This window comes from Symphalangus syndactylus, chromosome 13 (assembly GCF_028878055.3).
Source record: "Symphalangus syndactylus isolate Jambi chromosome 13, NHGRI_mSymSyn1-v2.1_pri, whole genome shotgun sequence".
Lineage (NCBI taxonomy): Eukaryota > Metazoa > Chordata > Mammalia > Primates > Hylobatidae > Symphalangus > Symphalangus syndactylus.
This window is the reverse complement of record NC_072435.2, coordinates 67,270,806-67,295,464: the sequence shown is the minus strand read 5'-3', so window position 1 is coordinate 67,295,464 and position 24,659 is coordinate 67,270,806. Positions and strand designations below refer to the sequence as shown.

Below are 24,659 nucleotides of genomic sequence, written 5' to 3'. Positions count from 1 at the left end.
AATGTACAAAAATCACAATCACAGACAAACAGAGAGCCAAATCATGAGTGAACTCCCATTCACAATTGCTTCAAAGAGAATAAAATACCTAGGAATCCAACTTACAAGGGATGTGACGGACCTCTTCAAGGAGAACTACAAACCACTGCTCAATGAAATAAAAGAGGATACAAACAAATGGAAGAACATTCCATGCTCATGGGTTGGAAGAATCAATATTGTGAAAATGGCCATACTGCCCAAGGTAATTTATAGATTCAATGCCATCCCCATCAAGCTACCGATTACTTTCTTCACAGAATTGGAAAAAACTACTTTAAAGTTCATATGGAACCAAAAAAGAGCCCGTATCACCAAGTCAATCCTAAGCCAAAAGAACAAAGCTGGAGGCATCACGCTACCTGACTTCAAACTATACTACAAGGCTACAGTAACCAAAACAGCATGGTACTGGTACCACAACAGAGACATAGATCAATGGAACAGAACAGAGCCCTCAGAAATGATGCCACATTTCTACAACTATCTGATCTTTGACAAACCTGACAAAAACAAGAAATGGGGAAAGGATTCCCTATTTAATAAATGGTGCTGGGAAAACTGGCTAGCCATATGTAGAAAGCTGAAACTGGATCCCTTCCTTACACCTTATACAAAAATTAATTCAAGATGGATTAAAGACTTAAATGTTAGACCTAAAACCATTAAAATCCTGCAAGAAAATCTAGGCAATACCATTCAGGACATAGGCACGGGCAAGGACTTCATGTCTAAAACACCAAAAGCAATGGCAACAAAAGCCAAAATTGACAAATGGGATCTAATTAAACTAAAGAGCTTCTGCACAGCAAAAGAAACTACCATCAGAGTGAACAGGCAACCTACAGAATGGGAAAATTTTTGCAACCTACTCATCTGACAAAGGGCTAATATCCAGAATCTACAATGAACTCAAACAAATTTACAAGAAAAAAACAACCCCATCAAAAAGTGGGCGAAGGACATGAACAGACACTTCTCAAAAGAAGACATTTATGCAGCCAAAAAACACATGAAAAAATGCTCATCATCACTGGCCATCAGAGAAATGCAAATCAAAACCACAATGAGATACCATCTCACACCAGTTAGAATGGCCATCATTAAAAAGTCAGGAAACAACAGGTGCTGGAGAGGATATGGAGAAATAGGAACACTTTTACACTGTTGGTGGGACTGTAAACTAGTTCAACCATTGTGGAAGTCAGTGTGGCGATTTCTCAGGGATCTAGAACTAGAAATACCATTTGACCCAGCCATCCCATTACTGGGTATATACCCAAAGGACTATAAATCATGCTGCTATAAAGACACATGCACACGTATGTTTATTGCGGCACTATTCACAATAGCAAAGACTTGGAACCAACCCAAATGTCCAACAATGATAGACTGGATTAAGAAAATGTGGCACATATACACCATGGAATACTATGCAGCCATAAAAAATTATGAGTTCATGTCCTTTGTAGGGACGTGGATGAAACTGGAAATCATCATTCTCAGTAAACTATCGCAAGGACAAAAAACCAAACACCGCATGTTCTCACTCATAGGTGGGAATTGAACAATGAGAACACATGGATACAAGAAGGGGAACATCACACTCTGGGGACTGTTGTGGGGTGGGGGGATGGGGGAGGGATAGCATTAGGAGATATACCTAATGCTTAATGATGAGTTAATGGGTGCAGCACAACATTGCACATATATACATATGTAACAAACCTGCACATTGTGCACATGTACCCTAAAACTTAAAAGTATAATAATAATAAAACAAAATAAAACAAAATAAAATAAAAATACAAAAAAAATCAGCTGGGCATGGTGGTGGGTGCCTGTAATCCCAACTACTCGGGAGGCTGAGGCAGAAGAATCGCTTGAACCTGGGAAGCAAACGTGCAGTGAATTGAGATCGTGCCACTACACTCCAGCCTGGGCTACATAGCGAGACTCCATCCCCCCCAAAAAAAAAACGATTGAAGGCTTAAATGTAAGATCCAAAACTATGAAACTACTACAAGAAAATGCTTCAAAAACTACTAGAGGAAATTATACAGGGCACTGGTCAGGACAAAGATTTTACCGAGAAGAATGCAAAAGCACTGGCAACAAGAGCAAAAACAGACAAACAGGATTACATCAAAATAACTTCCGCACAGCATAGGAAACAATCAACAAAATGAAGATACAAGCTGTAGAATGGGAGAAAATACCTGCAAACTATATATCCAACAAGGGTTTAATATCCAGAAGATACAAGAAAGTCAAAAACCTCAACAGAAAAAAAAAATACTCCAATTTCAAAATGGACAAATAAGCTAAATAGGTATCTCTCAAAAGAAGACATACGGAAAGTTTACATTCAGAGCAACTTGAATCTATGCTACTAGATTGCAATCCTCAATCTTGGCCCAAATAAACTATATCTACCTTTAAAAATGACAATGACCCAAAAAAACATACAAATGGCTAACAGGTATTTGAAAAAAATGTTCAACATCACTAATTAGCAAGAAAATACAAATCAAAACCTCAATGAGATACCACCTCATCCCAGAAAGGCTAATTAACTGATGACTAATTTTTTGTCATCAAAACTACAAAAAAAAAAAAAATGCTAGTGAGGATATGGAGAAAAGATAACTCTTATACACTGCTGGTGGGAATGTAAATTGGTACAAGCGCTACAGAAAACAGCATGAAAGTTCAGTATGACAGTGGCCAGGCATGATGGCTCATGTCTGTAATCCCAACACTTTGAGAGACCAAGGCGGGCAGACAGCTTGAGCTCAGGAGTTCAAGACCAGCCTGGGCAACATGGTGAAACCCTATCTCTACAAAAATATAAAAATAATTAGCCGGGCATGGTGGCACGTGCTTGTAGTCCCAGCTATTCAGGAGGCTGAGGTAGGAGGACTGCCTGAACCCAGAAATTGGGAGGTTGCAATGAGGCAAGATTGCATCACTGTACTCCAGCCTGAGCAACGAGACTCTATCTTAAAAAAAAAAAGAAAAAAAATTGCCATATGATCCAGTAATCCCACTTTTGACTATATTTCAAAAAAAAAAAAAAAGAAAATCAGTATGTCAAAGAAGCACTCCCAAGTTTACTGCAGCACTATTCACAATAGCCAAGATACGGAGTCAATCTAAGAGTCCATCAACAGAAGACTGGATAAAGAAAATGTGGTGGCCAGGCATGGTGGCTCACCCCTGTAATCGCACCACTTTGGGAGGCCGAGGTGGGCAGATACTTGAGGCCGGGAGTTCGAGACCAGCCTGACCAACATGGAGAAACCCCCATCTCTACTAAGAATACAAAATTAGCCAGGCATGGTGGCACATGCCAGTAATTCCAGCTACTCAGGAGGCTAAGGCAGGAGAATCGCTTGAACCCGGGCGGTGGAGGCTGCGGTGGGCTGAGGTCACGCCATTGCACTCCAGCCTGGGCAAGAAGAGCGAAACTCTATCTCAAAAAAAAAAAGAAAGAAAGAAAATGTGGCATATATGCACAATGGTATACTATTAAGCCATAAAAATGAAGAAAATCCTGTCATTTGCAGTAACATGGATGAGCATTGAGGATATATGTTAAGTAAAATACACCAGCCACAGAAAGATAAATACCACATGTTCTAACTCTTATGTGGAAGCTAAAATAGTTGGCTTCATCGAAGTAGAAAGTAGAACAGCAGTTACTACAGGCAGAGAAGGGTTGTGGAAAGGTGAATAGACAAAGGTTGGTTAATGAATACTAAAGTACAGCTAGACAGGAAGAATAAATTCTAATGTTCTACAGCACCATCACATGATATAATTAACAACTTATTGTATATTCTCAAATAGAAGAGCAGATCGTGAATGCTTCTAACACAAAGAATAAATGTTCTAAGTGATAGATATACTAAGATTTGATTACACATTATATACATATATCAGATTATCACACTGTACCCCATAAATATGTACAATTATTATCTGCCAGTTAAAAATAAAAGCAAAATCTAGATTTTTAAAAGTCCAATTAAAACTTCAATAATATATAATGAAGATATTTCTTAATTACTCTATCATGAATTGATTCCTGAGTAGTATCATCCTGCCATAGAACATTCTGCTTCTTATGTTTATCGATTATAATAACTGACATTTGAAAAAGCTATCTCCACGCATATTTGTCACAAAAAAATTATTTTGCTACAGGGAACAATTATGATGTGAATAATTTCATCTCAGATAACATTTGTTAGTAGAATAAGCTTTCAATGTCTTCACTGGTTTTATTCATGATCTCTAATGCAAAAACTAAAAGGTTCTGGGCAGCTGCAGTATCTCACACCTGTAATCCCAGGACACTGAGAGGATAAGGCAGGAAGATCACTTGAGGCCAGGAGTTCAGGGCCATCCTGGGCAGTAAAGCAAGACGCCCCTCCACCCCCATCTCTTAAGAAAAAATAAATTTAAAAAATTAAATTAAAAAAATTTTAAAAGAAAGCTTCAAATGCTTTTATCTGCTATGTAATATTTTTATTACGCCTTACTTTACAAAAACATTTCTACATTATCACATCTGACCCTCAAAATTCAGTTAGATAGATATTATCATTCCCACCTTGTAACTGAAAAAACTGCAAGAAAATCAAGTGATTTGCTCAAGGTTCTTCCACTACTCTGGGGCTGAGACTCGAAGGTCTACTCTACAAGTTTTATTTGCCCAAAGAGTACATAATGAAAAAAGGCTATCAACTTAAGGCTCAGCATATATGGACACTGACAAAACTGTTCCAATATCCTACATGCTGTTTGCATCCCAATCTGTAGTATTCACCAACTACCAGTGCTGTGAACATGAATAGGTCCTCTGTACTACAGGAAGCAAAGAAAAAGCATCAGCAGTCCCTTTCTTTCTACTACCTAAGATTTGAGAGAAAATGAAGAGCTCACAGGAACAGTAGAAAAAAAATAAGTCAGGAAAAAAAAGAAAAATATATATATCCCAAGAAGGTAAAGGTCAATGGAAATTACAATCAGGAATCTGGCAAATTGAAGGCTAAAAGAAGAAAAAGACTGAAACAAAAGTCTACACTACCAGAGATATGCAACATGTTGAAGACTCCTCCCATAAGAAGCCAAATTCTACAAAGAATCAGCACCATGCATCTCAAATAGCAAAAGAATGTATAGGAAATACATTCTCATGACTCTTACCTTAGGGATACAGAGGCATCAATATGTAAAAACAGAATAGCCTAATCAGTTTCCCAGACCATATCTGAGATATTACTAAAAGTCTATATAAGATCCCCAAGCCTAACAACTTACTAATTTGAGATATTTTACAAGGGAACAAATTATATGGCAAAAACTTATCTAAAATACATCTCTAATGGGGATATAAATGATGTTTTCATTTCATCTTCCAGTTCATCTGGCAGAGAACAATGAATATGAAAACTGCTCAAAGGATACATAGTGTCAAAATCAAGACTTGGGTGGTCTGGCAGTGTGGGGGCAGGGTCAACCATAATTTCTGTATTGTCCAATCTTTTAAAATCAAGAAATAATGTATTTGATTAAATGAATTTAAATTGAAATTTGAATAACAAGATACCCCCCCCCCAAAAAATCACATACAATAACAAGACAAAAGGTGCAACTGATTAAGAAAAACAAAAATCTTAAGTACCCAGTAATACTAAGTAGAAGATATGGAAGACCATTTTTTTAAAAAGACACAATAGCTATGTTTTAATACTACTACTAATGAAGAAATGCAAGAAAGTGATTATGATAAGTTAGGATAATGGTTTCTTTGTAGACAAGGGGTGGTACGTGGAAGGTCATCTGGAGTTATTGGCAAACGTCTTTTTTTTTTTTTTTTTGAGATGGAGTCTCGCTCTGTCGCCCAGGCTGGAGTGCAGTGGTGCGATCTTGGCTCACTGCAAGCTCCGCCTCCTGGGTTCACGCCATTCTCCTGCCTCAGCCTCCCGAGTAGCTGGGACTACAGGCGCCCGCCACCACGCCCGGCTAATTTTTTTTGTATTTTTAGTAGAGACAGGGTTTCACCGTGTTAGCCAGGATGGTCTCAATCTCCTGGCAAAGGTCTATTTTTTAACCTAAGCTGTGATTACAAGAAAGTTTGCCTTATAACTCTTTCAGCTATATGTTAAATGTGATTTTCACTATATGAATTTTTACAACAAAAACGCTAAAAATTACTGGTGATAAACACAAAATGCTATGGTTTGACTGTATCCCCACCCAAATCTCATCTCAAATTGTAATCCCCACATGTCGAGGGAGGAACCCAGTGGGAGGTGACTGGATCGTAAGGACTGTTTCCCCCATGCTGTTCTCATGATAGTGAGGAAGTTCTCACAAGGTCTTATGGTTTAAAAGTGGCAGTTTCCCCTGAGGACTCTCTCCTGCCGCCAGGTAAGACATGCCTTGCTTCCCCTTCGCCTTCTGCCATGAAGTTTCCTGAGGCCTCCCTAGCCATGCAAAACTGTGAGTCAATTAAACCTCTTTCCTTTATAAAATACCTAGTCTCAGGTATTTCTTTATAGCAGTGTGAAAACGAACTAATACACAAAATGTAAAGTCTTAAATAGGATCTAAATCAAATCTCAAGGGTACTGAAGGAATTTTGTCTGATGGAAAACATGACACAAATTCAATAATGAAAAAATATACCTTGAGAAAAAGAAAGGGAAGAACAGATCAAGCAGAGATTTGAGGAAGTAGCACCACCTGTCACCAAGTGAATCTGCAAAAGAAAAGGTGGGAGGGAGAGGAATGCTATTGTTTTGGAAGATTATACAGACTATCAATAAGAAGGAAGAAAAAAGACACTTTAATACAAATTACAAACTGGTATAAAACCACTCTATGTATATGATGATGACCTTCAGCTACCCAAACATCTACTGGCACATTCTCTAAATACATACCATCTGTTAAAATTCTTGAATATCTTGCTGATAATGTTGCCTGTCAGAAGGTACAGAACAGAAAAGAGAATTAATGCAGACCAACAAGAAGGAAATGGTAAAATCTTGGGAGAAAAAAACCATCTTAAGAGTTTATAACAACAAAGAGAACAAATTTGGAACACAAACATTCAGCCTACGATTGAAGGGGAAAAAAGATGTACAGAAGAGATAGGTATTAATTCCACCAAAAACAGAAAGGAAAAAGAAACCCTATATAAAAACTTCCACTTCTGGCCAAGATGGAATGACAGGCTGGATTTAACCTCCCACCAGAAAAATAATAATAATAAACTAAACTAAAAATACTGACCAACCTATGAAACAATGGTTTTCACGATACTCCCCATCAAACAATGAAGGATAGTGACTACTGAGAGAAAGGAACCAAATGAAGTGAGCAATACAATTGTCTAGCTTACTGTTGTGAGTTCCCAGCTATGGGAAAGGGAGAGAAAACTCAGAAGGTGTCCAGTGAGGAGAGGGATGTGGGAAATAGGGGATGCCAATACAGCTAGAGTTCACAGGAGAAAGTACCAGAGAAAAGAGAAGAACACATAGGGAACTCAAGAAATCTGCAGTCTTCCTCGAGTATTCAGCAGAGTATGGAACAGTGCGTGTTTGTCAGTAAACTCCTCAAGGCGAGAGGGAAACTATTAGAAGAAACTATCTGCAGGCTCACATAACTGTTTGCAGCAGTCAGAGTGGGAAATCTCATAATTCACAAAGCACTCCCTTGCCTCATCAGTGAGGCAAAATTAGTTCTATACTAAATGCTGTGCTGATACCATTTAGCAAAGTTAAAAGCAAGACCCAAAAGTACCCAACTGACTCCAAGCAACTTAAGTGCCTTCTAACACAAAGCTCAATAGTATTTCACAGAACACAAAAATATCTAGCATCCAAAAAGAGAATTCAACATATCTGACATCCAGTAAAAAATTTACCACTAAGGCATGCTAACAGCCAGGAAAATATGACCTATAACAAAAAAAATAATCAATTACAATTGACCACAAAACAACACAAATAATCAGTAGTGAAGGATATTAAAGTATTATTTTAAGTGTATCCCATGTGTTCAAGACTCGGCCAGGTGCAGTGGCTCATGCCCGTAATCCCAGCACTCTGGGAGGGTGGTATGGTTTGGATCTGTGTCCCTAGCCCAAATTTCATGTTAAATTGTAATCCCCTATGTTGGAGGCAGGGCCTGGTGGGAGGTAATGGAATTATGGGGGCAGTTTCTCACGGTTTAGCACCATCCCCCTTGGTGCTGTCCTGTCAATAATGAGTTCTCCTGAGATCTGACTTTGTTTAAAAGTATGTGGCACCTCCCCTCTCTCTATTCCTCCTGCTCTATGTGAAGTGTTGGCTCGCTCTTTGCCTTCCACCATGACTGTAAGTTTCCTGAGGCCTCCCTAGAACCTGAGCAGATGCCAGCACCACACTTCCTTTACAATTTGAAGAACTGTGAGCCAATTAAATATCTTTTCTCTATAAATTGCCTAGTCTCAGGTATTTCTTTATAGCAGGGAGTGAGAATTGACTAATACAGAAAATTGGTACCAGGAATGGGCATTGCTATAAAGTCACCTTAAAATGTGGGTGCAGCTTTGGATCTGGCTAACAGAGGTCAGAAGAGTGTGGAGGGCTCAGAAGATAGGATGATGAGGGAAAGTTTGGAATTTCCTAGAGACTGGTTGAACGGTTGTGACCAAAATACTGGCAGTGATATGGAGAGTGAAGGCCAGGCTGAGGAGGTCTCAGACGGAAATGAGGAACTACTGGGAACTGGAGTAAAAGTCACTTTTGCTATGTCTTAGCAAACAGCCTGGCTGCACTGTGCCCCTGCTCTAGGGATCTGTGGAACTTGGAACTTGAGATGGATGATTTAGGGTATCCAGTGGAAGAAATTTCTAAGCAGCAAAGTCTTCAAGATGTGGCCTGGCTGTTGCTAACAACCTATGCTCATATGCGTATGCAAAGAAATGACCTGAAACTGGAACTTATATTTAAAAGGTAAGCAGACATAGAAGTTTAGAAAATTTGCAGCCTGGCCATGTGGCAATAAAGAAAAGCCCATTTTCAGGAGAGGAATTCAAGCCCACAGCAGAAATTTGCATAACTACCAGAAAGGCAAGTGCTGATAGCCAAGACAATGGGGAAAAGGCCTTGAAGGCATTTCAGAGACCTTTGCAGCAGCCATTCCCATCACAGGACCAAGGCATAGGAGGGAAAAATGGTTTCCTTGGCCGGGCCCAGGGCCCTGCTGCCCTGCACAACCTCAGGACACTGCTCCCTGCATCCCAGACACTCCAGCTCCAGCCGTGACTCAAAAGGGCCCAGGTAAAGCTCAGGCTGCTGCTTCACAAGGTGCAAGCTATAAGCCCTAGCAGTTTCCACATGATGTTAAGCCTGCAGGTGCACAGAATGCAACAGTTGAAGCTTGAGAGTCTCTGCCTAGAATTCAGAGGATGTATGGAAAAGCCTGGTAGTCCAGGCAGAACCCTGCTGCAGGGGCAGAGTCCTCATGAAGAACCTCTACTAGGGCAGTGAGGAGGAGAAATGTAGGATTGGTGCCTCCACAAGGGCATTGCCTAGTGGAGCTGTGAGAAGAGGGCCACTGTCCTTCAGACCCCAGAATGATAAATCCACCAAGAGCTTGCACTCTTAGCCTGGAAAAGCCACAGGCACATGATGCCAGCCCTTGAGAGCAGCCACAGGGGCTGAGCCCTGCAACGCCACAGGGCAGAGCTGTCCAAGGCCTTGGGTGCCCACCCCTTGCATCAGTGTGCCCTGGGTGTGGGACATGAAGTCAAAAGAGATTATTTTGGAGCTTTAAGATTTAATGACTGCCCTGCTGAGTTTCAGGCTTGCATGTGCCTGTAGCCTCTTTCTTTGGGCCGATTTTTCCCTTTTGGAATGGGAGTATTTACCCAATGCCTATAACCCCACTGAATCTTGGGAGTAACTAACTTGTTTTTCATTTTACAGCCTCATAGGTGGAAAGGACTAGCCTTGTCTCAGATGAGACTTTGGACTTCTGAGTTAATGCTGGAAATGAGTTAAGACTTTGAGGGACTACTGGGAAAGTATGATTCTATTTTGAAATGTGATAAGGACATGGAGATTTGGGAGGGGCCAGAAGAGGAATGATATGGTTTGGATCTGTGTCCCCACCCAAATCTCATGTTGAATTATAATACCCAACATTGGAGGTGGGGCCTGGGGGGAGGTAATAGTGGAGGTGGTTTCTCATGGTTTCACACCATCCACTCTTGATGCTATCATCACTATAGTGAGTTCCAATGAGATCTGGTTGTCTAAAAGTGTGTAGCACCTCCCCCTCCCCCTTCCTCCAGCTCTATGTGACGTGTTGGCTTGTTCTTTGCCTTCCACCATGACTGTAAGTTTCCTGAGGCCTCCCAGAAGCTGAGCAGATGCCAGCATCATGCTTCCTGTACAGCCTGTAGAACCAGGAGCCAATTAAACCTCTTTTCTCTATAAATGACCGAGTCTCAGGGCTTTTTTTTTTTTTTTTGAGACGGAGTGTTGCTCTGTCACCAGGCTGAGTGCAGTGTCAAAATCTTGGCTCACCGCAAGCTCTGCCTCCCGGGTTCAAGCAATTCTCTTGCCTTAGCCTCCCAAGTAGCTGGGACTACAGGTGCGCACCACAACACCTGGCTAATTTTTGTATTTTTAGTAGAGACAGGGTTTCACCATGTTGGCGAGGATGGTCTCAATCTCCTGACCTCATGATCTGCCCATCTCGGTCTCCCAAAGTGCTAGGATTACAGGCATGAGCCACTGAGCCCGGCCTCAGGTATTTCTTTATAGCAGTGTGAAAACTGACTAACAAAGAGGCCCAGGCAGGAGGATCGCCTTGAGGGCAGGAGTTCAAGACGACCCTGGGCAACACAGCTAGACCCCATGTCTACAAAACAAAAAAATTAGCCAGGCATGGTGGCACATGCCTGTAGTCCTAGCTACCTGGGAGGCTGACACGGAAGGATTACTTGAGCCCAGGAATTCAAGGTTGTAGTGAGCTATGATCATATCACTGCACTTCAGCCTGGGCAACAGAACAAAAACTCTGCGGCTGCCTGTGGCTGTGCAGCCAACCTGCTCAGAAGGAGCTGGGTCGCCCACTGTGCGAACCCCGCCGGCTCTGCATGGCAGGTGAAATGCACTGGCTTAGAACTTCTGATGTCTTTCAAACCACTCTAGCCAGTGTAGCCCCAGTATTTACCATGACAAAATTTTACAGAGAAATGTTACTTCTTTTGAAAGGAAGAAAACTGAGTTATACCAAGAGTTAGGTCTTCAAGCCAGAGATTTGAGACTTCACTATGTAATGAGTATCACAGCCAGAAATAATAGGATTATCATGAGAATGGAGTATTTGGAAGCTGAGATAACTCCAGAGTGTCTTCTGATATTAGATTATCATAATTTAAACTCACAGCAATGGCTGTTCCGGGAACTCTCTTCACAATTGTCTGGAGAGGGTCAACTTGTTACAAACCCTTTAATTTTTTGAGTTTAGAGCTATAGAAGCACTCCTGCAATACTGGATCAACACCCTTCAGGGGAAACTTAGCATTTTCCAGCCACTGATCCTCGAGACACTGGAAGCTTTGGTGGACCCCAAACATTCTTCTGTAGACAGAAGCGAACTCCATATTTTACTACAGAATGGCAAAAGTCTATTAGAGTTAGAAACAGATATTAAAATTTTCAGAGTCAATTTTGGAGATCTTGGATGAGGAAGAGTTGCTAGAAGAGCTCTATCAAAATGGAGTGACCCACGAGTCTTTGGAAAGAGCAGTACTGGGACTGACGATGCAGAGGAGATGGAGTTGCTGATGGAAAACTACTACCGACTAGCTGACGATGTCTCCAATGCAGCTTAGGAGCTTAGGGAACTGACTGATGATTCACAAAGTATTATTTTCATCAATCTGGACAGCCACTGTAACGTGATAATGAAGTTGAGTCTATAGCTGACCATAAGAACCTTCTCTCTTTCGCTCTTTGGAGTAATGGGACTTGCTTTTGGAATGAGTTTGGAATCTTCCCTTGAAGAGGCCCATGGAGTGTTCTGACTGATTACAGGAATTATGTTCATGGGAAGTGGCTCAGCTGGAGGCGCCTGCTTTCATTCCTTGGAAGACAGCTAGAAGCTCCATTGCCTCCTATGATGGCCTCCTTACCTAAAAAGATTCTTCTGGCAGATAGAAGCGTTGAACGAAAAACAGCCTCAGACCTGATGCACTTGGATCAGGCAGGAGTATCCTAACAAACCATGAGGAACAACCCTATGGACACTGAAGTTTTGTGTGTTTTTTTTTTTTTTTATAATCACCGGTAACTTCTGATACTTTTATTACTTTCTTGTATGGAATCAGACACTTGAAAAAAATTAGTATCTGATGACAAAATATTTTGGCAGTCACAATACTAGAACTTGATTGCATTTCCAGAATTCTGAGTTAAAGAAACAAAGTGTTTGCTTTGTAACAGGCCAAAATTCTATTTCCTGCAAACTTTAAATGCTGTTTTTATAGACATGATGTGAGACAACACAAGAACAGACCGTTGTATAGATTTTATTTAATTTATACATAACAAGAAAAGTACAATTTCAGGCTGAATGAAGCCTAGGAGCTTGACAAACCCATAGGAAGCCATAGTTCTTTGTCACCACAGGGAATTATGTCTATGTGAATTTCCTGATTCTCAGGTGACTAAAAAGCTAGCACTCTATGTATTAACCTTAAAACAAACTCTGAAAGTTTGTGCTTTAAAAAGCAAACTTTGACATAACATTATTTTCTTAGATTTGGCCCCCCTTTTATATAAGATGAATAAAAAGAAATAATTTTTTTAAAAAGACCCAACTGAACTTGTATTAAAAGGATTTGTATCCAGAATATAAAATCCAGGACATAAAAAGAACACTAAAAACTCAGTAACAACAACAACAAAAAAAAAGTTTGAAAAAAAATAAGCAGAAGATTTAAACAGATACTTCATCAAAGAAGATACAAGGACAGCAAATAAGCACATGGAAAAATACTCAACACCATCAGTCATTACAGAAATGTAAACTGAAACCATAATGAAACACTATTACACACCTATTAGAATGGCTATAATTAAAATGACTGATATTAAATATGGGCAAAAATATGAAGCAACTGGAACTTTCACACACTGCCAGTGGAAATATAAAACACTACACCTACTTTGGAAAACAATTTGGCAGTGTGTTAAAATGCTACACACACAACTAATATGTATGATCCAGCCACTCCATTCCCAGGTATCCAATCAAGAAAAATGAAAGCATATTTTCATAAAAGACATATACCAATGCTCAGAGCAGCTTTATTTTATTTTATTTGTTTGTTTTATTATTTTTTTTCGAGACGAGCTCTTGTTGCCCAGGCTGGCGTGCAGTGGCAAGATCTCGGCTCACCGCAACCTCCGCCTCCCGGATTCAAGCGATTCTCCTGCCTCAGCCTCCCGAGTAGCTGGGATTACAGGCATGCACCACCATGCCCAGCTAATTTTGTATTTTTAGTAGAGACAGGGTTTCTCCATGTTAGTCAGGCTGGTCTTGAACTCCTGGCCTCAGGTGATCCACCCACCTTGGCCTCCCAATGTGCTGGGATTACAGGTGTGAGACATGGCACCCGGCCTAAGAGCAGCTTTATTTGTAACAGTCAAAGTGGAAATAACCCAAATGTCTATCAAACACATGACTAGATAAACAAAATGTGGTACACCCATACAATGAATATTATTTGTGGGGTTTTTTTTTCGAGACAGTCTTGCTCTGTCACCCGGGCTGGAATGCAGTGGCACAATCTCGGCTCACTGCAACCTCTGCCTCCCATGTTCAAGCAATTCTCCTGCCTCAGTCTCCCGAGTAACTGGAATTACAGACACATATCACCACACCCAGCTAATTTTTGTATTTTTAGTAGAGACAAGGTTTCACTATGTTGGTCAGGCTGGTCTCGAACTCCTTACCTCATGATCCACCTGCCTCAGCCTCTCAAAGTGCTGGGATTACAGGCATGAGCCACCGTGCCTGGCCCAATGGATATTATTTGGAAATAAATAAATAAATAAAACTAATGATACATACAACAACATGAATTTCAAAATAATTATCCTGAATAAAGAAAGCCATACAAAAACAGAGTATATACTATATAATTCCATTTATATAAAGTTCTAGAAAATTAAAACTAATTTATAGTGACCAAAAAAATGCTCAGTGGTTGCCTGAGGACACATGGAGTGATGGAGTACAGTGAGTCACGAGAAAACTAACAGAGGTGGTGAAAACATCATTATCTTAATTGTGTTCATGGGTTCATGGTGTACACAAATGTCAAAGTTGTATACTCTAAATACATGTGGCCTATCATATCAATTGTATCTCAAAAATAGCTGTATAGGCCAGGTACGGTGCCTCACCTGTAATTCCAGCTCTTTAGGAGGCCGAGGTGAGCAGATCAATTGAGGCCAAGAGTTCTAACCAGATGGAGCAACATGGCAACACCCCGTCTCTACAAAAAATACAAAAACTAGCTGGGTGTGATGGTGCATGCCTTTAGTCCCAGCTACTCAGGAGGCTGAAGCGGGAGGATCACTAGAGCCCAGGAGGTGGAGGCTGCAGTAAGCCGAGATCACACACTGCACTCCAGCCTGGGCCACGGACCAAGGCCATGTCTCGGGGCAAAAAAAAAAAAAAATCTGTATAAAAAATAATTTACATAGAAAGTCTATTGTTGTAAACAGTAAAAACCTAATTAAAAATAAATACATACATATATGAGGACATTCTCACTAAAAAGAAAGAAATTAGTCCTGCCTCAGAAAAAAATTAACAATCATACCCGCACTTAATTGGGAATCAGGTGTCCACAGGAAGCAAAATATATCAAGAGCATTCAAAGACTTGCCACTTGGTGGTGCTAAACTGACTGTATAAAACTCAATTCAACAAACTTCTATGAAGCAATTATGTGCCAGACATCATAAAGAACAGAGAGATTAAAAGGTATTAGAGTTCCTTGCTTGTCTGTACCTGGCAAAATTATTAAAAAGGTAAAGAAGGAATATTCTAAGTGTAAAAATACTATAAAAAAAGGAGGAAAGTTTTCCTTTCGGGATAAAAATGTCTCATGCCCTCCAGGCTCTTACTTATTCTTAAATATTTGCTAAGATGCTCAAGCAGATAAGTACATTTATAAAACTTCCAATGATGGCCTGCTGAAAGCAACAGAAACTGCATTTTGTTTTTCTCCTCTAGCAAAGGAGCTATGTCAGATATAACTTATTAGAAGAGTTCTGGTTACCAGAGCAAACATTTTAGAATAAATTTTCTCACCTCTAATTTAGCAAAAGTTTTAATTAAAAAGCAAAAACGAGGCAGAAAAACAGATAAATTCAGCTTTTAGACAGAATGAACTTTTGCACAATCCAACTCAAGAACATCCTTCCTGACACAAAGAGCTGGAAAAAATAAGGAAGCATAAAAAAAAGTAGTAATTTTTTATACTGTCCCTACATTTAAGACTGAATTTTTACTTACATTATGATTATTATAATTTTTATTTATTTCCAAAAATGGAAGATAAAGGAAAAATTCAACCCAAATATTTTAAATGTAGCAGTTAAGTTTAGGGTAAAATTATTGCCCTAAATCATTCTCCAAACTTGGAAACCCATCACCTATCATACACAACATACATTCTTTAACAATTATGTGAACTTATAGGCTAATATAACAACGAAAAAAGTTTCAAAAGTTCAGTTTCTTTCAAAACTATTTGGCATACAGATGATAATTTGAGCATATGGTTCCAGAAAGCATCCCCAGGAAATGCGAGACTGAGCATCCTAACGGGCTCCACCCAAATATCTAAGCACCTACTTGGTATCTCCATTTCAATAAGGCATCTTTTTTTTTTTTTTTTTTTTTGAGACGGAGTCTTTCTCTGTCCCCCAGGCTGGAGTGCAGTGGCGCGATCTCGGCTCACTGCAAGCTCCGTCAATAAGGCATCTTAAACTCAATGTGTTCTATCTAAACCTGCTCTTCTTCGATATTCCCAATTCTGTCAAAGATATGTCATCCACCCAGTTATCCTAAATGCTTCTTTCACCATCCAGACCCTATATCCTAAGTCCCTCAAACCTTCTCCTCTGACACTGGCCCCTTATCATTTCTAGCCTAAGTCACTAAAATAACATTCTGATCTCTCTTCTTCTGATCTAGTCACCTTCCAATAATCTGTCTAAGGTGCATAATGTATAACCACTGCCCAAACTAACCTTTACAAAATGTCCATCTGGTTATACCACACAGGGGCTTAAAAATCTTCTGACTTCACCCTTTACCTCTACAGTGAGGCTATACTTCCTGATACTCCCCAACAGGCTATACTTCCTGATACTCCCCAACACCTAAAACATTTCTGCCTTGGGCCATTGTGAACTCTGTTACCCGAAAACTTTGTGCCTTTTTTCAGGTGTATTCTGTTCCATCTACCTGGAACACACCCTTTTATCCTTTCTCTCTGCAAATAACTTCTACTAAATCCTTCAAAAAAGAACATAAGCAATAGCCTGCCTAAATTCTTTGAACTACTCCCCATTCCACTTAATCTGATTTAGAGTTTCTTTACTCACGCACTCAGCCCATTTATGAGCACCAACCACATGCTGGAAATAAAAGGTGTCAGTGGAAAAAACACACACAAGGAAAAGTGTCTGACTAAACTAGCAGTATTATGTAAGCCAGTAAATCAATGTATATGGTAGAATGTAATAGAGGAATGCAGAGAATCCCGAATGAGATACCATTTTCAGTTACTTCTTCAATAAATATACAGTAAACGCCTACCATGTGCCAGGTACAGAGCAAGCTACTAGGTGTAAATAAGTAAGATTCAGTCACTGCCCCCACAGCAGTTACAATCTAACGGGATGACAAGAAAACAGACAATTACAACATGTAATTGTACCAACAGGCTGCCATAGCAAGCCCTAATAAATGCTATCTTACCTAGATTTAGGAGGCTCAGGCAGAGTGAGAATCAGGAAAACTTACTTAGAGTGACATATAAACTGAGATCTAAATAATGGCAATTTTAATTAGTAGAGGGTATAGGGAAGCAGAGGATATACGTTCTTAGCAGAGGGTATGTTTTATACAGAGCAGTAGTTCACTGCATGACTGAAACCCAAATACCAGAGAGTAGAGTCTAAATAGTTTAGAAACAAAAACAGAGACCAGATCAGATCATAAAGGGCTGCATAAGCCATGCTAAAGAATTTAGGAGTTTGAAATTTATCCTGAAGACAGACAAAAGCAACTAGAAATTTGCCTTTTCTAAGCCAATAAAGTGGCTGCAGGGCCAAGAACGAACAGCTGCAGTAATCCAGGGAGGGAGAGACTCATGGTTTGCTTGAACTAAGGCAATGGTAGTGGGGATGAGGAAAGGCAGATGGCTTAGAAAGATATTTAGAAGATCAAAATGACAAGACTTCATGACTAGATGTGAGAGGTGAAGGGGAGAACAGTCAATGACAAAACTGTGTAGATGAGGTTATTTACTGAGAGGGAGAACAGAAAGAAGAAAGCAAACTGAGTTTTATTTGGGATGTGTTAATGAGTAATGACTATGGAACTAAAAAAAATGCACAATACAGGTGGTTGTAAGGGCAATACATCACGGATAGTCTGAAGTGAAAAATGCTTTGAGATATAGAGAATGATACAACTCTCAAGGAAGAGCAACTGGCAGAACTATTATTGCTTCTCAAGGATATTGGTGTGCCAAGCGAAGTCAGATAGGAGACACGAATAATTTAGGAGTTGGAGGAGATACACAGTCAGGGCTGCAACGAACCATGATCACACCACTGCACTCCAGCCTGGGTGACAGAGCAAGACTGTCCCAAAAATAAAATTAACAATAATAATACAAGTTTGTGTTTAACCACCCTTGTATCCAAAGAACTCAGCACATGGCAGGTACTAAAACGTTTGTTGAACTAAAGAATGCCAGAAAAATTTAAAAATAAGACATACTCCTATTATACGCTAGTTAACTACCATGTTAAAAGATCTAGTCTAGGAAAACAAGTCTCCAGGAAAATCTAGATACTAAGAATATTCATCTTTCTAAAGCACAAAAATTTTATAGGACTATGAGCATATTTAAAAAGAATTGGTTAGGGCCAATTTTAAGCTGCAAAATAAATTCTTACTAAAAATGACATCACAAATTCTAACTAAGAAAAAAAAACAGCTGATTTCCCCATTGTTTCAAGTAATTTTCTTTTTCATTTTTTGAAACAGAGTCTGCCTGTCGCCCAGTCTGAACAAGTGGCACCATCTCAGCTCACTGCACTGGTTTCAAGCGATTCTCCTGCCTTAGCCTCCTGAGTACCCGGGACTACAGGTGTGTACCACCATGCCTGGCTTTTGTATTTTTAGTAAAGATAGGGTTTCACCATGCTGGCCAGGCTGGTCTCAAACTCCTGACCTCAAGTAATTCACCCACCTCAGCCTCCCAAAGTGATGAGGATTACAAGCGTGAGCCACCGTGCCCGGCCAGTAATTTTCAATAGAAAAAAATTCTAATACACTAACAGGAAAATCTAGAGTGAATGGAAGTGTACTACAACAGGATTTTACAACTCTGAAAAGAGCTATTAATGGACCCATTTCTCCCACTCTAATCCCTCCTCATTTTCTTTCTTTTTTCTTTTTTTTTTTTTTTTTTTGAGACAGGGTCTTGGTCTGTCACCCAAGCTGGAGTGCAATAGCACCATTATAGCTCACTGCAGCCTCCAAGTCCCAGGCTCAGGGAATCCTCCCACCTCAGCCTCCCAAGTAGCTGTGACAACAGGCACATGTCACCACAACCAGCTAATTTATTTTTCATAGAGACAGGGTCTAGTTACGTTGCCCAAGCTAGTCTTGAACTCCTGAGCTCAAGTGATCCTCCCACCTCAGCCTCCCAAAGTGCTGGGATTACAGGCCTGAGCCACGGCACCTGGTTCCTCATTTTCTCCTACCTTCTTGCTTCTTCCTCTTTACTGAATACCTATTATGTGCCACAATCTACGTTAGGTGCAGATAAAACATTTCAGGATCTGACCTCATGATGATTAGTTCAGTCTACAGTTTCTAATATATTTACTCATTAATCCCCATACCAAGCATAAAGTAGGTACTGTTATCATATCACAGATGAGGATACTGAAGCACAGAGAGGTTAAGTAATTTTACTGAAGTCGCTTGTAAATGTGTGAAGATAATTTCTGAAACTAGTTTGGCTTCAGAGACCAAGCTCTTAACCATTACCTTTTGCTGCTTCCCTACAAGACAGAGATTAACTTCCTCCATCACTTTCCGAAACTCCAAGTTCAAAGCAAGTAGAGTTGTAAGAAAAGTTACATCCTAGGTGGAGACACTGAGAGATTCTAATTCAACAGAGCTGGTAGCCCATCTGTACTTTTATTAAAAAGTGTCACAAGTGATTTTTGTGAGCCTTGGTTAACATTCACTCCCCTGGATTTCTAAACTAGAACTCTTAGCTAAAACTTGAAGGGAGAGGGGAGATGAATAAATAAACATACACACACATTTTCTCCCCATCCCCTTTCCTAAAGTAAAAAGATTAGGAAGTAGGGAAACATAAAGGTAACATGTCTTTTTATGTTCATTAACCAGCTTTCATTATTATTATGCTGACGATAAAAAAGTGAAGAGTTTTCATTTGCTTTTTAAATCAAGAGATTATCAGGTCTGCGCATTACAAAAATAACTCCAGTGGTGGTGTAGAGAAGATTAAGGGCAGAGACTGTAGAAAAGCAGTAAAATCAGCCAAGAAATCAAGAATGGAAGCAGACTAAAAGCCTGAACTATGCACTGATAGTAAAGAAGATGCAGTAAATTTAAGAAACCTCTTAAGGTAAAACTGGTAGGACATGGTTATTGATTAGAGTGTTATAGGAATGAATGCCTCCAAGTATGTTTAACATGCAACCAGGTGAAAGATGATGCCATTAAACCAGATCTGAACTTACTGAGAGAAGAACAAGTGGGTTTTGTTGGTCATGATAGTATTACTTGGGAGAGGGGCAGCTTTTGGCATGGAAAACTAGTTTCAGTGGAGTGATGGCAATAGGTGTGAATTTGCAGTGAACGAGAATAAATGAGGTTATGAAGTAGAATTACTAAATATAAGTCTCATTTTAAGAAGTCAGACTATGAAAGGTAGTGGCTGCAAAGAGTGAAAAATGCTTTTCATTTCACAACTCTGCTTCATTGCCTCAAGGATTCTTTCAAAATCAATCCAAACCTGAAAGAGGGAGATGTTTAAACGGAAGGGATCCCCTCTTGCAAAGTCCCAGCCTGGATCAATTTAGATGGAAAATCAAACAGGACCTTCAAATATGCAGTAAGTCAAGCAGTATATCAGCATCCACCCTGAATATAAAAAGTAAAAAACTGACAAGACAACCAAGGAGCACGAATAATCCAAAAAAGGATGCCCACCTATCCTTTAAAAGAGCCAGTACGTACAAGTATGTAATTTTATGTTTTTTAAAAAAAAAAAATTCATATAACCCTAACAACTCCAATACAAGTAATAATGATTGGCATCTCCTCCATTCTGCAGGTAAAGAACGTGAAAGACACAAGTCACAATTGCCCAATTTTCCAAGATCATACTTCAGATTAACAGCAAAACCAAGCCCATATTTGTCATTCAGCCGCCTAGTCTAATACTCCAAACACCAAACCACAAACGCTGTCAAATAATTCAAAATGGGGTAGGGAAGGCAACAGGGAGACATGAGTGAAACTCAAGGAACAGAGGACGCTATCTGCAATGAGTAAACAACCATTAGTGTTCGATGAGTCACTTCAGTTGATTCCAGCTGTTTATGAAATACTCTTGCACTGGGAAATACTACCGGTGGCACATCATAAAGCTGATAGCCCTAACTATGCATAAGATGTGTCCTAGGAACGCGAATAGGCACTATTCGACGAAATCTCCGCACGTAATCCTAGTTGCCAACGAAATCAGGAGTGTCACTGACCACCTCTGTAAACCAGCATGACCAATACTCCTACTGAACTGCCTAGGAAATAAACATTTGAACGGACGTCTTCCTAGACAAGCACAGGATGGTGTAAATCTCCATTTCTCTCAGGAAACACGTCCTGCTGCTCACAACCAACCAACTCAGCAGCTTGGTAAAAACAGACCCAATACACTCGTTTCTTCCAAGCGCACAGCTAGCTGCCTAGCACCTATTCAGCTCCTCCCGAAGGAAGCATAAACATCTTCACCAGAGTGTAGCAAAGAAGACAGAGGCAAGTCGGGTTAACGCTTCAAAGACAGAAAAGACGTTGGAGTCAGAAAAGTAGACATAAAGAACTAGAGTCAAGAAAGAGTGAATCGGGGGAAAAAGGGAACTAGAGAGCCACCTGTCCCTTAGTAAAGGTAATACGAATAAAAGCCTCTCTGCTCTGGGGCAGAAGAGCGCCGAGGCCTAGCTGGCCTTGGAGCAGGAGCCGGCTCTATAACTCCGCGGCTCAAATGGCATTCTCGGGAAACCAGCTGGTACCACCCAGTCTTCTCCTACAGACGTCACGGGTTGTCCGGACACAGAAAGTCCCTCGTGTCCCTCCCCCAACCAGCTGCCAAAGGAGCAAAAACATCCCCCTCCCAGAAAAAAAGCCGAGGTCTTCCTGGAGGCCGTTACCTACCTTCCCGCTCACAACACCCGCCGCCGCCATGTTTCCTGCGCGTGCCTGGTAATGACGTAGCAGAATCTCACGTGTCTCTCGGACATACAACAACATCCGGCAAAACTAGAATAACATCCGGGCGGGAAAGGGGCGGGGCATGGCGGGAAGGGAGTGGAGGAAAGGGGCCGGGCGGAAAAAAGCCGCCTGACGCGTGCGTGCTGAGCTGGGCTCAGAGGCGGCTGGGGTGGAGTCTCAGGCGTAACGCTACGCTTGTGCTTGCCCCACGTTGCCCCAAGGAAGACTGCTAAAATAATGTGTACCTTACTTGTATTGGAGTTTGTCGAGACTCTGAAGCTAGCGCAGGCCACGCCAGTTTGGGAAGATGAAACGAATACCATACTGGAAGCCAGCAAGATTTGTCCTGGTGTTTTGTTGTTGTAGAAAAGGAGTCTCGCTCTGTCGCGCAGGCTGGAGTGCAGTGGCGCGATCTCGGCTCATTGCAGCCTCCGCCACTCGGTTCAAGCGATGCTCGAGCCTCAGCCTCCCGGGTAGCTGGGATTACAGGCGCGCGTCAAACGCCCAGCTAATTTTTTAATTTTTATTAGAGAGGGGATTTCATCAATGTTGGCCAGGCTGGTCTCGAACTCCTGACTTCAGGTGATCCGCCGCTTCAGCCTTTGCCCAAAGTGCTGTAATTACAGAATTGAGCCACCGCGCACAGCCCATTAGCCTGGTTTTGTGGCAGTAGGCAAATCACCAATGCCCTTGAAACCTCAGTTTCTTATAGTAAAATCGAGATAATGGCATTGCGGTGAAGATCCAAGAAAGCCCAGCACTAACACGGAGATATTCCAGGCACTATACATGGAGACTTTTCCCCTCTGTGTATGAGGTTTCTCTATTTGTCTGGTCACTGCCACTCACACATGACCTCCAGCAAGGTATTTCGATAGGAACTGTGATAATACCACGCCCTCATAGCTGCAGAGTCCAAGGCACATAGTTTATAGCACCTACACATTACTTATTAGCTCTGACTTAAAGCAGGTTTCTAAATTTATCAAAGCTTCAGGATGTAAACTGGGAATTACTCCTGCATGGAGTGGTTGTAGGGATTTCATAGGACAATACATGTGTGGTAAAATGATTTGTAAAGATACTAAGGTAAGAATTTTACTTGTTCTCAGTGCTGTAAAAGAATGCAGAGAATGATTGTATACTACCCCCTTGATAACTCTGGCACAGATCTGGGATTTCCCTGGCTCCAGGGCAGAATAAAAAGTCCCTTTCACCAAAAGCACTTTTGCCCATTGAGGTACTTCCGTCTTCACACAGTGGAGAGAGGTTAGGGGCTTTTGAGTTTGGCTGAGGTAGGTGGCAACTAGCTGAACCACAGAAAAGGAGAGTTGCCGGTTATGTGACTGTCAGGAACCTAATAGGTGAGGGAAGTGGTGGAACCTTAGGTGGGAATGAATGTGTAGCGTATTAGGGAGATTGCGTGCTAGGTGTCTGAGATCCCAACCATGACCAAGACCCTTATGCCCAAGCTTGGCAGTGAATCAAGAAAGCAGGTCACCTACAAGGGATGAATGAGGTGGGAAAATGAGAATATTAGCAGTAATCAGCATTGAGTGAAGACTAGAAGGCCTTTTCCAAATGTACTGGACTGAGACTAAGACCCCTAGAACCTTCATATAATCTTGGGTGTGGAGTGGAAAATCCTACTAATGACCCAAATTGCATTTTCCATCAGCTCAGAGCATTGGGATGTGGTTAGAGAAAAATTTTAATGTGACGTCACATTTCTTACACCCTGTGTTTTAGAGAAAATTTGAAGCCCTTAGCACAGTGCCAGGAATAAAAGGCTCAATAAATGGTAGTTATTACTTATATTTTAATATAATAAGTTTGAGAACTACAGGCTTCTCATTGAAAAGCCTCAATGGCATCTCCGGTTCATCTGCTACTTCTTGACCTTCTTACATTTCATCCTACAAGTGCACCTTAAATAATGGCGCTACCCATGGGCTAGCCTTGGGCCTGTCTTCCTTTTTCTCCAAACACTATTCCTGGGCCATTATCCTCATATTCTGGCATCAAAATCTCCTATGTGCTGATGACTCCCAAATATTCCCAGCCCAAGTCTCTCTTTCCTAAACTCTAATCCCTGTGTCCACTGCCACTGGACTTCTGACTTGAATTACCTAATCATACGTCAAAAAAGTGTAAGCCTTTACTACTCAAAGTGTACGTGTACAGACCAGCAGCACCAGCATCAGTTGAAAGCTTGTTAGAAATGCAGACTCTAACTGGGCACGGTGGCTCATGCCTGTAATCCCAGCACTTTGGGAGGCCAAGGCAAGCGGATTATTTGAGGCCAGCAGTTCAAGACCAGCCTAGCCAACATGGTAAAACCCTGTCTCTTCTAAAAATACAAAAATTAGCCTGGCGTGTTGGTGCATGCCGGTAGTCCCAGCTGCTCAGAAGGCTGAGCCAGGAGAATCGCTTGAACCTGGGAGGCAGAGGTGGAGGTTGCCGTGAGCCAAGATCATGCCACTGCACTCCAGCCTGGGCAACAGAGCTAGACTCTGTCTAAAAAAAAAAGAAAAGAAAAGAAAAGCAGAATCTCAGATCCCACCCCAGAACTACAGAAAAATCTGCATTTTAACAAGAGCCCTGATTTGTATGTACATTAAACTTTGAGATGCATACTCTTAAGTGAAACTTTGTTTTGCTTTTGTTCTCTGAAAATTAGTACACTTTGCTGAACAAGAGATGTAGCTAGAACACAATTTCTCAAGGAAGTGTTGCTATCATGTGTTACAAAT

General features: G+C 40.9%; 1 protein-coding gene and 1 pseudogene across 12 annotated transcripts in view; one reads left to right on the top strand and one right to left on the bottom strand.

Annotated features, from left to right (window-relative positions):
- Positions 1-21,961, bottom strand: part of TBC1D15 (TBC1 domain family member 15) — an 80,490-nt gene extending 58,529 nt beyond the window's left edge. For 8 of the 12 annotated variants that reach the window (XM_063615075.1, XM_055235746.2, XM_063615077.1 and 5 more), the window contains exon 1: positions 21,850-21,921. In XM_063615075.1, the coding sequence (XP_063471145.1) occupies positions 21,850-21,879 (30 nt within the window). In that variant the 5' untranslated portion in view covers positions 21,880-21,921. Of the gene's footprint in view, positions 1-6,995; positions 7,031-21,849 lie in introns of those variants that run through there. The other 4 variants (XM_055235747.2, XM_063615076.1, XM_055235753.2 and 1 more) reach the window with 4 other exon arrangements.
- On the top strand, positions 7,537-12,365 carry LOC129459320 (magnesium transporter MRS2 homolog, mitochondrial-like; annotated as a pseudogene).
- Positions 21,962-24,659: the final 2,698 nt, after the last annotated feature.